At 44.9% G+C, this 16,133-nt stretch overlaps 3 protein-coding genes across 7 annotated transcripts in view; all 3 read right to left on the bottom strand.

The window, feature by feature from the left end:
• nt5c2l1 (5'-nucleotidase, cytosolic II, like 1) overlaps window positions 1-3,547 on the bottom strand; it is a 12,438-nt gene extending 8,891 nt beyond the window's left edge. For all 3 annotated transcript variants that reach the window (XR_003410386.2, XM_027006513.2, XM_027006512.2), the window contains exons 1-3: window positions 3,389-3,547; window positions 358-431; window positions 30-147 (exon numbers count right to left, since the gene is read on the bottom strand). Coding sequence is in view for 2 of the 3 variants with exons in the window: in XM_027006513.2 (XP_026862314.1) it covers window positions 30-147; window positions 358-431; window positions 3,389-3,456 (260 nt within the window). In the remaining variant the exon portion in view is untranslated. The remainder of the gene's footprint in view (window positions 1-29; window positions 148-357; window positions 432-3,388) is intronic.
• A 662-nt stretch (window positions 3,548-4,209) lies between these two features.
• slc2a11l (solute carrier family 2 member 11, like) lies at window positions 4,210-11,767 on the bottom strand. Of its 3 annotated transcripts, none has more exons than XM_035535703.1 (12): window positions 11,676-11,767; window positions 11,495-11,593; window positions 10,977-11,137; window positions 9,782-9,906; window positions 9,174-9,303; window positions 8,320-8,420; window positions 7,925-8,115; window positions 7,168-7,278; window positions 6,891-6,992; window positions 5,535-5,610; window positions 5,250-5,336; window positions 4,210-4,751 (listed from the first exon to the last, which is right to left on the bottom strand). In XM_035535703.1, the coding sequence occupies exons 1-12, from the start codon at window positions 11,730-11,732 to the stop codon at window positions 4,477-4,479; spliced, it is 1,515 nt and encodes a 504-aa protein (XP_035391596.1). In that variant the 5' UTR covers window positions 11,733-11,767; the 3' UTR covers window positions 4,210-4,476. The 3 variants fall into 3 exon arrangements, with proteins under 3 accessions (XP_035391596.1, XP_035391594.1, XP_035391595.1); XM_035535701.1 differs by having other exon boundaries at window positions 8,320-8,468; XM_035535702.1 differs by having other exon boundaries at window positions 5,250-5,377; window positions 8,320-8,468.
• A 572-nt stretch (window positions 11,768-12,339) lies between these two features.
• On the bottom strand, window positions 12,340-16,061 carry ska1 (spindle and kinetochore associated complex subunit 1). The gene is made up of 7 exons (XM_027006501.2): window positions 15,965-16,061; window positions 15,259-15,350; window positions 14,970-15,094; window positions 14,513-14,610; window positions 13,783-13,902; window positions 13,288-13,457; window positions 12,340-12,943 (listed from the first exon to the last, which is right to left on the bottom strand). The coding sequence occupies exons 2-7, from the start codon at window positions 15,344-15,346 to the stop codon at window positions 12,795-12,797; spliced, it is 750 nt and encodes a 249-aa protein (XP_026862302.2). The 5' UTR covers window positions 15,347-15,350; window positions 15,965-16,061; the 3' UTR covers window positions 12,340-12,794.
• Window positions 16,062-16,133: the final 72 nt, after the last annotated feature.

The following is a 16,133-nucleotide window of genomic DNA, read 5'->3' on the forward strand; positions in this document are numbered from 1 at the left end:
AGTGCGGCGCTTCCAGAAGCCAGACTCACCGCGTAGGGAATGTGGAGTCGTAGGTGTAGCGCAGCAACTCGTGCGGGTAGCCAATGGAGACCAGCCGGTCCCTGAGCATCTCGAAGCCCAAGCTCTCATATTCAGGTGACTTGTATACTGTGTGGGGGAAGGAGAGGAGGTAACTATAGCAACAGCGCAACGTTTCACTTTACATCAGCGTGCTCTTGGTTCAGTGCTCTGATAGTTTTTGCTCCCAACATGCCTGAGCCACATCATCAAAGGTGCACTGCTGATCACTAAGTTCAGACTGGAACTGGGTCGGAAAGGACTAGATAAAAAACTTCTTGCTTTATAGAGTGTACTCACTGGCTAGAGTGTAGTCCATATCGAAGCCATAACACTTAATGTTCCCCAGATTAACACTCTTGTTGATGAACACCCTAGAGTGGAGACACAGGAGAGACAGTCACTGACTTTGTGAGCACACACACAGCCTGAACTATTACTATTTGTTTATTGGGATCTGCTTCGCCACTTAGCAAACTGAGACTCCTTACATGGCACTTTCTGACACTCGCTGCGACATTTGCATCTATGATACTGACAGGAGGAGAAGTCAACAGATTTTCTGAAAGTTTCCTCTGATTCCACAGAAACATTAATATTTCGAAGACTCTCTCTGCTCTCCTTTATAGCTGCGTTATATCAGGGAACGCAGACACACCAAGCTCTCCTTATCAGCACCCTCACACATTTTGGCAGCATCTCCATTTGCACGTGGTGCATGTTCACGTAGCATAAGCACGGGGTGACGTGACACAGTGACATCATGTAGGAGGTTTGTGCTGTGGGTGGTCCTTAGTTCCGCCTACTCTCAGCAACGCTGTTATTTTTCCCACTATCGGATGGCACAATGGTAAATCAATACATATGGGAAATATCAATATCATAACCCAGGGCTTCTTATTTAGCTATTAATGTGAATGCATATTACACAGTATCTAGTGTGTGAGGAAAAAGAGTCTGGACCCACTGTTTTAGCATCATAAAAATATATGTGTTTTTCTCCAAGATGCTCTGAGATAAGTGAGCTGATGGTCGGAACAGTAGATTATCCTGATATGTGCCTCAACTCCGCAGAGTTCCAGGATGATAAAATCCCAGTAGATGTGCTTGCCCAAAGTGGAGCCTTTATTTTGGCCCAATTCAAAGAAGACAAACAAGTCAAAGTGTTGAAACTCTGGACCCGAATCCCAGTCTGGAGTAAGAACACTGGTTGGTACAATTCTGCAAAATGCTTAGCAGAACATCTAGCAAGTTCAGCAGTAACCTATCTGAAAGAAAAAGAACAAAAACATCACCAATTGCTTACTTGAATGATGGCTTACTTCCAACTAACCTTACTAAATTTATAATTTCTATGTTTTTATAAGTATGCTCATTACAGCAAGTCATGTTTGAATGCAACTGGTATCACCCTTGGTAGGTTGTCCTACCAACAGTTTTTTCAGTTGAAGCTTCATATTGTTCTTAGCCCAAAAGCTGTATGTGTGTATCAGAGAGACACAGACAGACAGACAGAGAGACAGCTGTGCACTGGGTCCACTCTCTCAATCTCTTTTTCACTGCATATGGAGTTGTGATTAATATTTAACCAGGTGAATCCTGACTTTTAGTCGTCTGTAAGGTGCAAACCTGGTAAAAGATTTAGTTATCATATGGAGAGATAAGTCTACTATGGAATCAATCAAAGATAAGTCTACTGTTTAGCCAATCTAAGATGAACCTACTGTACAGCCAATAGGAAATTTACCTACTGCATAAACAGAATCAATCAGAAATGGGTCTACTGTGCAGTCCGACGGGATAAGTTCTCAGAGCTGTGTTTAAATGCAAACACCACAGAAACAGTCCTGATCATTTTTTCCACTTAGCAGCTGCATGTTTTTCTTTCCAACTTATGTCCTTCTACTCTTCCTATCTGTGCATGGTTAAAGGTTTTTTTGCAATTCCTCTTGCACTCTGAGGGGTCATCAATATAATAAAATGCAAATGTCTACTGATGGGTAAATGTAATAATTAATTAATTAGTTCATTTGTTTTTGCTGTTTCAACCTGATGGTGCAAACTCTCCACCCTTGACACTTCACCCACCCTCCATGTTCTGTTCATCTCCAGTGTGCATTTGTAGGTCCATGTAGTCTATAGTTCAAGAAGCTGTAACGATTAGGTTTCATATAGATTACAATAAACTGCTTAGTTATGGTGAAAACTGTGCAATTGAAATAAGAAAGAAAACACTAAAAAATAAAAGACTTACTGTATTAAGATAACCAACATCTGATACATTTAAAAGAATTACAATAAAACAATGTACCACAGTTAATTAAAAGTAATTTCAAGATCACTATAGACTTCTTTAGATAAATGTATGGTAGTGTGACTACAGTATGTGAGTCTCAGGCCTTCTAATAGCCTAATGCATCTTTCTCCCAATAGATTCGTATCTTAGCATTTAATGTGCAGATGATATGGTTAGGTAGATATAGGTAGATAAGGGAAGGAACCTCACTTTTGGTGCTAGTGTCAGTGAAAACTACTCAACTGGTCGTTTACAATAGAAATGACCCCGCCAGTCCAAAGTGCATTAATAGATGACATATTATTATAATTTTATACATTATATATTATATACATATTATTATAATTATATATTATACTATATAATGTAACGTGTTATTGCTCAAGCTTACAATTTTTAACGGTTTTGTCTGCATTTGTTGTTGGGAGTTGAAAAGGAAAACACGTAACATTTCACTGATTTTTGGACAAATTCTGCTGTAATCGACTCTTTTGGGGGCTTGTCTAACACAATTAATTTTAGCTAATAAAGTAATCGAACGGCGCTTGAGATGACGTCATGGATTCCCCACGGGGAGGTAGAAACTCGGGGCCAAGGAGCGTTAAGTTAAAAAAAGAGAACCATGACAACATCGTTTAAAATCTTGGCAGGCATATTGGGAAGCATGCCAAAGAACAATCATCGCGCAGAGTTTAAAAGTTTACTCCTGACTGTTAGTAAGTGTAACGTATTCCTTATTTGCATATCTAGACTATAGGAAGTCAATTTGCCTATGCGAATGGTAAGAGCACGGGCCTGGAGACACGGTTATACCCCCCCCCCCCGTTACATCGCTGTCCATTACTGCTCAAGTATGAGCACATATTGACCTCTCGTGATTTATCCCAATCTTCTACATAACGGTGGGTTCTTGTTATATAGGTTTCAATGCATTCTCAACATCCGTCACTACTCTACTGATGCAAAAGTCTTCAGCTCCTCCCAATATTAGCCCGGCCACGCGTAAAGTGCTTTGGTTTAAATGCTTTTTCTCACCTATGGTGAATGTCGCCTTTTCCTGCCTGCACGTCCATCGCACCCGCCTCCTGCAGGAATCCATCCATTGTCGCGTGCTGTGCACAACCTAGAATGTCTCTCTTCGCGTGAGCCTCAGCTGCGCGTCAAAGCTGCAGCGTTACGCGGACACCTCGTAAACCTGCCGTAAGAGTCGTGAGCGGGCAAGCCCTTTCCAGTGCATAAAATGGGTGCGGGCGTACGGGGCAGAGCGCGGGTTTGCGCACGTAGATAGTGTTATCAGAGCAGCGCACCCGCAGGGACCCCTGCCCTCGAGGCTTGAGCGAGCACGCCAGACCGATCTATACCCTCGCGCTCAGCAGAGCAAACGCGCGTTCATTTCGTCTTCGCGCATCACCTTAAAATGAACTCATTTCGTGAGTCACTCTTTTTGTGACTAATGTCTATAGTTTTCCGAACACAGTTCCCTGCGCTTGACAACGAAGCGAAGCGACACTGGTTATTATTCGCACGTTTAAAGACATGCGTAGCTATTCAGCTTTGACATCGGCACAGTTCAGGCACGTGTTAAACAAATTCCGTTTGTAAAAGTAAGTTTATATGTCCGAGAGCCCTTAACGTCCTGAGATTCACCCACGGAAGAATGGCACTTCTGACAGACCTGCTGTAATCTGACACTGACACACGGCTAAAAAGATAAGATAATCAGCATTTGTCTAATTCTGTAAGAGAGATCAACAGTGTAAACAGAACAAGCATTTTTAAGGCCAACCGCATTGGCATTTTCTTTAATTGAACTAAATTGACTTGTTAAATTCTAACATTCTAACATACAGATTTTTTAATTGTGACTTGTAAATGTCATAGCTAACCCCTGAAGGCTTTGACTATCATTCTCAAAAATAAAGGAACCATATTAAGTGTCCTTTGTGTTGGTGTTCTGAAAAACTTGGATGGGATTCAGAGCACAAATATATTGTTCCACTTTTCAAAGTAACAGAAGCTGATTTTTGAGGTTTTCTCAAGCCTATCAAAATTGATGCCATGGAACAGTAAGGAGTTTATTTATTGGAATCTATTTTGTTTGCATACCATTTTGTCTGTACAGTTTATTTACTGGACACTACATTTTTTATATGCGATATGAGTCTTGGAATCAAAGTTTGGTGCTCTGGCCATGCTGTGGCTGAGTGGTGTGAAGAGCTTGAAGCTTGGTCTGCTTGGTCTCGAGCGGGAGTTTGTCTTTGCTGTGCATTTGCTCGAATGCGGCAGTGATCTCCAAGATGCTCCTGTTCCTGGTCTCTGGAACATGATACCACACAAACAAACCGGAGCCGAGGCAGAAGATGAAGAAGATGAGGAAGCAGAAATAGCCCAAATGCTCCTAAGAGAGACATGTGGGGAGAGAGAGAGAAAACAGTAACAGAGTGAGGAGACAATGAACAGTGACGCTGGAGAAGCCCCAGCAATTAACACCTTCAACAGAACTACGTTTAACAGAACTGTGGCCCAAATGCAGCATAATTCTAAACTGAATGCAAAACTGTGCGTCTAGACATGCAGGGTTTGCTTTCATTACAGTCGAATACAGAAAAGGTGATCACAAGTTAAGGTAGTTACACAAGTTTCTCTTGTTTCTTCCAGTTAATTAAAACTGCCCTAGTGAACAAAACACAGTGAACATCTTTCAATTTATTTTCGGCAACTAATCAGATTCCTTTCAGTTGTAAGCACCAAATAGATCATTCTGGAACCAATGACAGCTGGAACTGAGAATGAAAATGATGCGATATTGATGCGTCTCCTTGGCAGTTGCTCCGGATGCAGGCAGTTTGTGTAGTGCAAGTGTTTGGGGGGGGGGGGGGGGGGGGGTTGGGCTCACCACTATGATGGGGAACACCATGCCCACTAAGAAGAGCCCCGCCCAGTTCAGAGTGCACGCCAATGTGAATGCTGCTGTTTTGAAGGACTGTGTAAAAATTTCACCAGGCAGAGGTGCTGTTACAGCAGCTATTTGAGAGAGAGAGAGAAACAGACACTACAAACAAGACAAGTAGTACAACAGCGAGCCTCTGGTAATACTTAGTGTTAATTACTATAATATAATAATTATGCAGTAACAACAACATAATTACAGCAATGACCCACTCCAGCAATGTGGACCCACCTGGTCCAACGGAGAAGAAGAAGATGTAGATGAAGATGAGGACCACGCTGCAGTATGGCATCCATGAAACGTAAACCTACAACCGCACAACCACAACGTCATGTAACCCTACAACCGCACAACCGTAAACCTACAACCGCACAACCACAGCGTCACGTAACCCTACAACCATAGCGTCACGTAACCCTACAACCATAGCGTCACGTAACCCTACAACCATAGCGTCACGTAACCCTACAACCATAGCGTCACGTAACCCTACAACCATAGCGTCACGTAACCCTACAACCATAGCGTCACGTAACCCTACAACCATAGCGTCACGTAACCCTACAATCACACAACCATAGCGTCACGTAACCCTACAACTGCAACGTAATGTAAACCTAGAACTGCACAACCATAACGTCATGTAAACCTACAACCAAAGAACCATAGAATCACGTAAACATATCCCATCACCACATTCATATCATGTAAACCATCACCACAACCACGTCACGTAAACCCATATCACCACAACTACAGCATCACAAACTTACAACTGCACAAACCATGTCATGTAAACATTTAACTACAGCACCATGAAAACCTACAATTGCATAACCACACCATGTAAACCTTCAACCACACACAGTGCCGCGTAAACCTACAACCACACAACCATAGCACTACATAAACCTACATCACCATGACCACAGCATCACGTAAACATGCATAACCACAACCATAGCATCTGTAAACCTAAATTAACGTAACCATATCACAAACCTACACCACCGCAATGTGTCACTTCAATCTACAACATATCAGCACAATGTCATAAACCTACACCACCACACACACAGTGTCACATAAACCTATACCACCACAACCACATTTCATATGCTGTGATTAGAATTCCACGCTTTTGTTGTGGCACAGTAGTGTGGGAAGGCGTGTACTGACCTGCAGGAGTGCGGCGAGGACGGCGTGTACTGACCTGCAGGAGTGCGGCGAGGACGGCGTGTACTGACCTGCAGGAGTGCGGCGAGGACGGCGTGTACTGACCTGCAGGAGTGCGGCGAGGAAGGCGTGTACTGACCTGCGGGAGTGCGGCGAGGAAGGCGTGTACTGACCTGCGGGAGTGCGGCGAGGAAGGCGTGTACTGACCTGCGGGAGTGCGGCGAGGAAGGCGTGTACTGACCTGCGGGAGTGCGGCGAGGACGGCGTGTACTGACCTGCAGGAGTGCGGCGAGGACGGCGTGTACTGACCTGCAGGAGTGCGGCGAGGACGGCGTGTACTGACCTGCAGGAGTGCGGCGAGGACGGCGTGTACTGACCTGCAGGAGTGCGGCGAGGACGGCGTGTACTGACCTGCAGGTACAGTGTGACTGTGAGGATGGCCAGTGTAGTGGCCATGCCCAGATAACCCTGAATGAGCAGCTGCCTTTTCCCTGTTCTCTCAATCACCATCCCCTGCAGCACAGACAAGCACAGCCTACAGGTGACCTGGACAACCCAGTGTGTGTGTGTGTGTGTGTGTGTGTGTATATCCGTGCCTGTGTGTGCGTATGTGTGCAGGAGGGGGGCTCCTCCTCCCCTGTGCATGTGTGTAGGTATGTGTAGTGGGAGCAGAAGATTGATGGCTTACACAGGCGATGGAGGTGAACACTTCACACAGACCCGTCCCCAGGGCCACGTAGCGCAGGTTGTGGCCTGCAATCCCCGCGGCACGAAACACATCAGAGGAGTACAGGTAGACCTGCAGAGACTCCGAACACTGAACACACTGCTCTTGCACACACTCTCACTTCCTCACACACACACACATTCTCTCTTTCACTCTCTTTCTGTCACATACGCAAACCTTTCTCACCATAGTCAAAGGAATGCAAATAGAACTGCAAAAAACCTGCTGAAACACACTGAATGAGGAATGAATGAGGCTCTTAATCTAGTTCCTAGTAGTCTTGCAGTGTGCTAGTTTTGTGTTGTGCTAGTCTTATCTGGGCAAAGACTGCATGTGTTCTCAGACATTTTGTCTGTTATAAATGCAGGAAATGAATGATTCTATATTGTAAATGAACAAAATGACATCTTATCCATCACTAACCATGAGGAATTAGATTCATTAACTAAAACACCCTGGTTCCCAACACGGCTCTTAAAGATTTCTGATTTCCTGTCATGTGAATTTCTACTAACGGCCCATTTGACACTTCAGCTCAGCAGCTCATGGTGGTGCAGGAGCAGGAGCTTTAAAGGAACCACCAAACACCCACAGCGTGGCACTCCAGATCTGAAGAAGGTTCCTAAAGAAGAACTCTAACTCGTACGCTGTGTGTGTGTGTGTGTGTGTGTGTGTGTGTGTGTGTGTGTGTGTGTGTGTGTGTGAGAGAGAGACTCACAGCATTGATGCCACACAGCTGTAGCGTCATAAAGGTGACGACGACTGTGAGCAGCTGCCAGCGGGTGGTGCGGGAGAGCAGGAGCTCCAGGACGCCATGGTTCTTCACACCCTTCAAGGCAGCGTGCTCCACCTGCATCTCCTCCACCTCCACAGCAAGATCCCCACGAGCACCCAGGATCTGCCTCAGAGCTACATACGCACGCGCACACACAGACACGTTCACACACATGCATATGTGCTGTTAGGCTCTAATAAACACAAAGTGTAGGACTGCTGTTCGAGTTAATGCTCCGGCTCGAACTCTAATGGTTCAGACCAGACATCAGCAGCCAGTGCTACTGTTGGAGTGCCACCTTTCTGCAAGCTGTTAGGTTGCGTGTGTGCGTTCCTCACCTTTCTCACAGGCCAGTCTGTCACTGCGCACCAGGAGCAGATAGCGAGGAGACTCAGGCAGGAAGGGCAGAGAGACCAGCTGCAGAAGACCAATCAGCCCACTGAAGGACAGCAACACAGGCCACTTTTCATCTGTCCCAAATACCTCACTGTAAACACACACACACACACACACACACACACACACACACACACACACACACACACACACACACACACACCACTCATCATCTGTCCCAAACAACTCATTGTAAACACACACATCGCTCATCATCTGTCCCAAACAACTCATTGTAAACACACACACACACACCGCTTATCATCTGTCCCAAACACCTCACTAAACACACACACACGTACGTCGCTCATCATCTGTCCCAAACAACTCACTGTAAACACACACATTGCTTATCATCTGTCCCAAATACCTCACTATAAACACGCATACACATCACTTATCTGTCCCAAATACCACACTATAACCACAAACAAACACACACCAGTTTCAGTCACAATGCACAGCGAGAGCGAGCCTGTAATTGCATTTACAGCAGATTTGCACCATTGCCATTTGTGCTGATGTATTTTGTCTGAAGAGTACTGGAATACCTGAAACAGGATTATATATTTATAGTACAATGAAAAACAGGTAACTAGGACCAGAAAAAGGATTTTTAATAACAAATTACATTTTAAAGTTTGTCTAAAAATATCATTTTTACTGAGTTTGCATGTGTTCCATCAGTCAAATGATAGTATGCAACTGCAGTGACGTGGAAATCTATTAATGTGTTTGTCATGTGTGTTTGTCCACATACCCCATTTGATGTCACACCAATGACATAATCACCCACCTGATGCCAAGCAGCTGTCCAAACAATTTGCCCATGGAGACGAAGCAGCCCACAGACACGCCCACCATCCCTCTCAGCCTCTTGGGGGCACACTCCAACACATACATGGTGTGGACAGCCAGACTCACTCCTGCCCAGCACACACATACACAGTGCAACAGTAAAGAAAAAGAAGGGGCAGAGATTTTCAGTGTTACTGCTCCTACACTCACCATGTTAGCTCTCTCATCCCCTTAATTTCATTTCGTGCCCTTCAATCACAATTTAAAAAAATGTCACCTCTTTTTTCCACATGGCAATCTGTCCCTCCAGCGCTTCTGACTACGTTGACAAGCTGTAGTCTTTAATTAAATGGATTAGGTTAATAGTTATACTGAGAGAGCTGGTGACACGTCCCTGGTGACCCTACCTGCTGGTCACCCTAGCCCCAGACATGTCTGATGTAGAACAGTACTTCTACTCTTTCCCCTCTCATTCTCCTTATCAGACTTTTTTTTGGTTAACTTTGTTAATATTGATGTTGATTCTGCTGGATGAATGACAAAGCCACCATGATGCTGAGAATTTACATAAATCCTGATGAAGGTGATGATGAGTTTGTAGAGCACCTGCATTAATGCCATAGAGGAAGCGCGCCACCATGATCATCTCGAACGAGTTGGCCATTTTACTGAACCCCATCAGCACGGCGCCACAGATGGCCGCCACATTGTTGAGTACAAGGCATCGCTTCCTAATTACACAACAACAGGAGGATCTTAAACAGCACAGTCATCGTAATCTACACATACGCCTACATAGACGCCATGATTTATACACACATCCCTGCACAGCAACAGGAAGAATCGCTAGACAGCACAGCCATCATAATCTACACACATGTAGCAGGACTCGTGTGGACAGACTACAGATCCACACATACTGTTAATGCTGTCTGTCTGCAAATTGATCTCAGATGCTGCGCAGAGCCCTATGACCTCACTGCTTCCACACAACCAGTCTCTATTCTCGGATGGGCCGTGTCGGGTCTGTTAAAGCAGGAACCCTGTTTAGAACCACTAAGCACGGCGGGGGTGACCACCCGAGAGATTTCTGAACTCAGCCAAATTCAGCACCTGCTGGAGCTTTGCCTCTTTTCCTCAGCACATATTCAAATCGATTCTACAATTAAACGACGGCGTCTCCCCCAGAGGGAATTAATTGCTCAATAATTTGTTTAGTTCAATTGATTAAAACGATCCACATCTTCACAGCAAAATGCAGCAACGTCCAATGTGCAGTGACAGTAACAGTGGGGAGTGTAGTGCTCACGGCACAGGTGCTCACACTTGAACAAGCATCAACTTAATCATTACCCCAGTCATCATCATTCCATCCTGACAGGGGAGCTATTCCTTATCTAGAGATTTGATTTGTAGCATGGAAGCTGCAATTCAAATGCCTGTCCTGTTGAAGAGGCTATAGTTCGTCTTCACGTAGCCACTCGAGGGAAGGCTCTTCTGCGGTTATACACCCGTATTAAGAACTGCAGTAGGGATCATAAAGACGAGGCTGCGTCGTTCACAAATAATTATGGCTTACTATTTCTGCACCCATCTGTATGGCTGCTCTAGAGACTGCATTTCTATGGCCATTCACCCTGTGACATTCACCCCATCGCATGACTCATCTGGTCGTTTAGACTTTATGGTTCTACAAGCCACCTGCATAGTTCTCATTCACATGCCGACTCTAGAAACTATAATTCTGATCAAATCCCTCTAATCCCCAAAGCAGTGTGAGTTTGGAAGCATGCGTTCCTACCTCCCGTAGATGGTGGCTAGACGCCCAGCGCACTGTGAGCTCAGCAGGCCCCCAACGCTGTATATGGAGACGATGAAAGACCAGAAGAGCGAGAGCTCCCAGGCCTCCAGGGCGCGTCCGTAACGCTGGGCGCACGTGGCGTTCACCAGCCTCTTCACGTACTTAAAACACAAGCACAAAGTCTAAGCAGAGCAGCGCATGGTTACCTCGCCTGCCAGAGCAAAAACGCCGCTGGCAGTGACTCATGTTGTGCACCCGACATCCTACTGTCACTTGAGACAAACCCCGACGCCAGTGAAGTGCCACATAAACTAGGATACGGGTGACAAAGGGTTTTGGAATCATCAGGTCTTAAAGCTTCACAAATGATCAGTTGATAAACTTTCACAAAGGTTACTCTCTGCTACCTTTGGGAATCTATATCTGATCTAAGGAAAAGAACCTTATTTTCCTCCCACTACGTTTTTTTTTTGCAACTACAGACTAATATCTATAACTTTTACAACTTTGATACTCACGACTGAAGGTGAGGTGAGGACAGAGATATGGAAGCCGTACTGGAAGGTCCCGCCAATACCTGTAATCACGATGACCACAGCGAGCAGAGGACTCTCCAACTGCACACAACACGACAACACCCAAAATAACTAATCAGATGTTGCTGTGTTGAGAAAAAGGTATTGATTACTGATCACTCACCAGTGATGAGAAGGCGTGTGTCATGGTCTCGGTCAGTTGTTCTTCATTACTGAACATTCTTCATAGTAAAGCACTATGTAACTATGATTCAGGACATCTATGAATGTCTAACTGACCATGTTGAAATATAACTTTCAAACAAATGATTGAACTTTGGGTGTAAAAATAGGTAACTGAAGAAAACTGACATTTTCTACAGCGAACGGTTCTGACTCAGAGCTGTGTAGTGCTTGGTGCACACCTGGTAATGAAATGGAATGTTCTCATTTTTTGTTTCAATACCAGTTGTATGGTAGTGACATTTGTTAGTCACTTGGTGGTCGTGTATGCAGTTTGGGCTGCATTAGCCTTGATCTTGTCCCTGACTATGTTAACACAGTGCACTTTGGCTTTGCTTTCAGCACCCTTCACTGCTTTCTAACTTTCTACTGAGTAAATCTACTGCTTCCCTAAAATCTAACTCCTACATCCTACAGCAAATATTAGAATTAATCTTCCTCTAATTAAATGTTTGCCACCATGGTGTTCTAAACATCACAAATAGAACAAAAATGTTCCTAGACATTCGAATAATACGAGAGAGAACTTCTAATATTTACTCAGAATAAGTGAGTTACGTAAAACAGTAAATGACAGATGAATTATCAATCAAAAACACATGGAATCAATTAGCATTAGCTGCTTCTTTATTATTACAGACATTTTATAATGCTCATTTAAAATGGGAAATTTACAAAAAAAAAAAATGCGATGTAACAAAAAGGTTCATAGCGCGCTCTGTCACAGGCAGGCATACAGGTGCCAGTCTCAGCGAGCTAAAGTAGGATAGGCCGTGAGTGGCTTTGTCGGAGCTGAAGAGACCATACTGACCTTCCAGCACCTTCTTACAAATGCCACGTTTAGTGCTACCGTACTTCAGAAGAATCCACAACTCCATCAACCAAACGTGCAGGGATTAGACACCATAAACACCACAAACGTGTCTTTGTTTATGCAGATCCTCTGATCAAGGTTGAGGTTATTCTGGGTAGTATATCAGGAGAAGGTCTGCGTCTTAGAAGTGTGGGTGAAATGTATCACCAGTGTGCTCACTAGCACCCCCAACAGGTCTGAAGCAGCTCACAGCAGCACGTAGCGCGTCAGACCTCCTCCACGGAGCTCCTTCAGCCGCTGGCAATGTCTCAGCATGTTAAGCATGCCCACAAAGCGCTTATCCAACTTCAGCTGGGCCAGCTCCCGCAAGTCCTCCTCCACCACGAAGAACAGCCCTGGGGGAGAGTCGGTGTCAGAACGAAGGAGAAGGAGCGAGAGAGGGAGAGAGAGAGAGTGAGTGTGACAGCGTGGGAAAGAGAGGGGAGTGGGAGTGTGGGAGACAGATCCAGAGAAGGAGAGAGAGGGAGAGAGAAACAGAGAGCTCACTTTTCACGACCTCCTACAGCTTGATAAGGCCAGACAACAGGGTAAATGACCTTTGTTTCTAGAGTTTTCTATCCAGAATGAACTAGAACACACAGCAAACTATATAACGATGGCTACAGTGGCATTTTTGAGCCCCCAACATGGCTGTGGCATCATGGTTCCCAGGTCGCACCTGGAGTAGCTAGTGTGGTACCTTTAGTATCTTTGGTTTCCTGCTCTTTAAATCGCTGGTGAAGTTTCCGTGCGGTATTGCTCAGGCTTTTGGCAGGCTGCTGTAGGATCCTGTATTTCGCCATCACGGCAGTGTTAATGCTCCGCACAGCCGCGTTCAGCTGGTCATACGTCACCCGTCCTTTCATGTATCTAGAGGCAGGTGGACGGAGTTATGTGCCTCGCAGTAGAACACCAGTAGTGAAGAGACATACCACTGCGGGACATTAAGGGCCTCCAATGGGAACAAACTCATTTTTGATCATCTTGTTTGTTTGTTTACAGAATGTGATTATACACACTTGCATTGGTCAGGACAACAAGGACTCTCTCTAGTGTTTTGTTTTTGTTTTTTATAGAAAAGGGCATCCCAGGAGAAAGATGAAACCAAAACAAAAAACAGGTAAACAAGTAAATACTCAATGTGATTTATCAGCACCACGGAGCTTTGGGAGAGCTGAGTGTGGGCAGGACTCACTGGGGGATGGTGTCGAACTCTTGCATGGTGATGAACTCCATCTCTTTGATGTGGGAGCGTGGCGGCTTTTTGGGCAGAGGTGGTTCACTTAGCTCCGCCTGTGTGTCTGCCTGGCCTCCTCTGACAGCGCGGAGAGAAGGGAGTGCTTGTCAGATTCACTTGAACAGAGAGGACACATTACGCACCACAGCCGTTTCTGAGTGACAGTACCGCCTAGGTATACTGCAAACCACTGAATTTCAATCAGCTTTACCGTACTGGGGAAGCTGGGAGCGTGTTTCAAGTACAAAAGTCAGTCTCCCAGCAACAACCATGCATGGCAAGATGGGGTTTACTGTGGTAAGCAGAGGCTTCCACATGGTGCACAGTGAGTGCAGGCTCTGCTCGTTTCACTCAATTCTACACTGAAGCTGTGCTAGATACAAATGAACGGCTGACCGCTGAACACTGATCACGGTTCCCTACAGAGGACCAGAGCATAACACGGTCAGTGCCTCCCCTGCTCACACACATCTGGTTCAAGTACATCAGAGGACTATCAAGCACTTCTCAAATGCAGCAAACATGGTAGAGCCACTGCCGTCCAGTAAAGAACTGTGGCATTCTGTGAAGCTCTTAACAGTTTAGCCAAACAAGAGCTCACAGGTAATGACAGCTAACTGACTTCACTTGCGTTTGTTCACTGTCAGACACGTTGGCTGAAATATGCCTTTAATGAGGGAGCCTTAACTGAGCTGCCTGCTGCCCTTTGCATGGCATGTGCTGTGGGATGTTCTCTTTTAGGTGACGGGCATCCTGCATATCCTCCTGGAAGAAGTCATCCAGTTCCTGTAGTGGGGAGGAAGACAGAGAGAGAGAGATATTCAGGGACAAAAAGTGGGAGAGTTGAATTTTCAATTACTAAAAAAGAGCACATGCTTAGCTTGCACTGGTATGTCAATGCAGCTATTTTTGGACTGACATTATAAAAAGCAGGTTTTCTGTCCTAGTCCTGGGACAGCAGTGCTGCAATGTCCCCTGATTCTGATCATAAGTAAATTAGACAAACAGCTGATGAGTTGAGCGCAAGACAGAGAGAGAAAGAACACCGAACTGTGCAGCGCAATCAACCCTGAGTAACCACAGGCATCGTCAGCTTTGCATGGTGAAATGCAGTGTACCCAACAGAGGTGGGCATCGTAGCGCACCTTCAAATGCTTGAGCAGGTCTCTCTGCTGAGTAACACATTTCTCAAACCGATCAAGGAGGTCATTTATAGCGTTGACGTCCTGCTCGATTTTGAGCAGAAATGCCCGTTTGTCAGCATCACTGGCTGGGGAAATAATAGGAAGTGCCACATCAACTAGCGGGACTGTACAACGAAGTCAAACTGTGTGCAGTTAATTAAAAAAAAAAAACTTACACAGAGGAACGAACTGTGATGTAATTAGTCTGAACAATCTAGGTCATAAACCAAACTGATACTGGAGGTCATACCTACTGCACGCAGGTCCAAAAGTTTCTTGATGAGTGAAATCTTGTCATTGATGCACTGTGTCACCTCTTCCAGCTCACAGTGACTCATATTTCTGAAAAAAAAGGTTATAATACAGTTTTGTACAGAAAACAACCGTCTACTAAGCAGGAAACAAGTGGCCCTTTGTGCTTTACATTCATAACTGAGGGAAGGTATGACTTCAGACAAGTAGCTAGCTAAATGTTATAGTTGTTCGGAGAATTATTTATCATCAAAAGGGGATAGGAAATGAAATCGCCTTAGTAAAACATCACTGCCAATACACCAGACACCAAGGTAACTAGCGTTAGCTAGCTGAACTATTAGTTAACTTCAAGTTTAGCTACCTAGTTAGAAAGGTAGTTAGCTATACTTCATCGGCTATCTAGCGAGTTGTATTACTTAAATAAATGTTTAATCAAAGCAGAACATTTTTCTACAGCATCTATCCCTAAAGCAGACTACAATCACTAAAAAGGCTGTCAGCGGTATACGTAGCTAGATAGCTGGCTAACTTAAACTAGCTAGCTAGTTAGCCATCAAGACGGTTAACGCATAGTACTTAGGAAACAAAACACTGAGTCAATAAATATGTAGCCAATGTAATAATGTAACTCATTCTAGCAAAGGCTCATCTCATGCTTCTTAAAATGGATAGAGCAGAAGCGAAGTTTGGCCACGCTATACCTAGAGTCTGTTGTTCCTCAGGGAGGAGGTCGCGCCCACGATTTGAACAAGTCAGTCCAGCCTATAAGGAGCGCGTGACGGGCGAAGGACGGGGCGAGGTTTGTGGGGGTTGTAGTCCAGAGACACGTGTGTCCCAACTTATACGCATACATGTGGTCTAGCGGTTACT

Source organism: Electrophorus electricus, chromosome 17, assembly GCF_013358815.1.
Source record: "Electrophorus electricus isolate fEleEle1 chromosome 17, fEleEle1.pri, whole genome shotgun sequence".
NCBI lineage: Eukaryota > Metazoa > Chordata > Actinopteri > Gymnotiformes > Gymnotidae > Electrophorus > Electrophorus electricus.

Bases quoted from the DNA above. Each gene is read 5' to 3' on its own strand.
- slc2a11l (XM_035535701.1), bottom strand. From the start codon at position 11,732: ATGTTCAGTAATGAAGAACAACTGACCGAGACCATGACACACGCCTTC. The intron at 8,116-8,319 runs GTGAGGAACGCA...GTGCGTATGTAG, and splicing joins CAGACTGGCCTGTGAGAAAG to CTCTGAGGCAGATCCTGGGT. The intron at 7,279-7,924 runs GTGAGTCTCTCT...GAGTCTCTGCAG, and splicing joins AGCTGTGTGGCATCAATGCT to GTCTACCTGTACTCCTCTGA.
- ska1 (XM_027006501.2), bottom strand. From the start codon at position 15,346: ATGAGTCACTGTGAGCTGGAAGAGGTGACACAGTGCATCAATGACAAG. The intron at 15,095-15,258 runs GTATGACCTCCA...TTATTTCCCCAG, and splicing joins TTTGGACCTGCGTGCAGTAG to CCAGTGATGCTGACAAACGG. The intron at 13,903-14,512 runs GTTAAGGCTCCC...CCGCGCTGTCAG, and splicing joins AAAGGGCAGCAGGCAGCTCA to AGGAGGCCAGGCAGACACAC.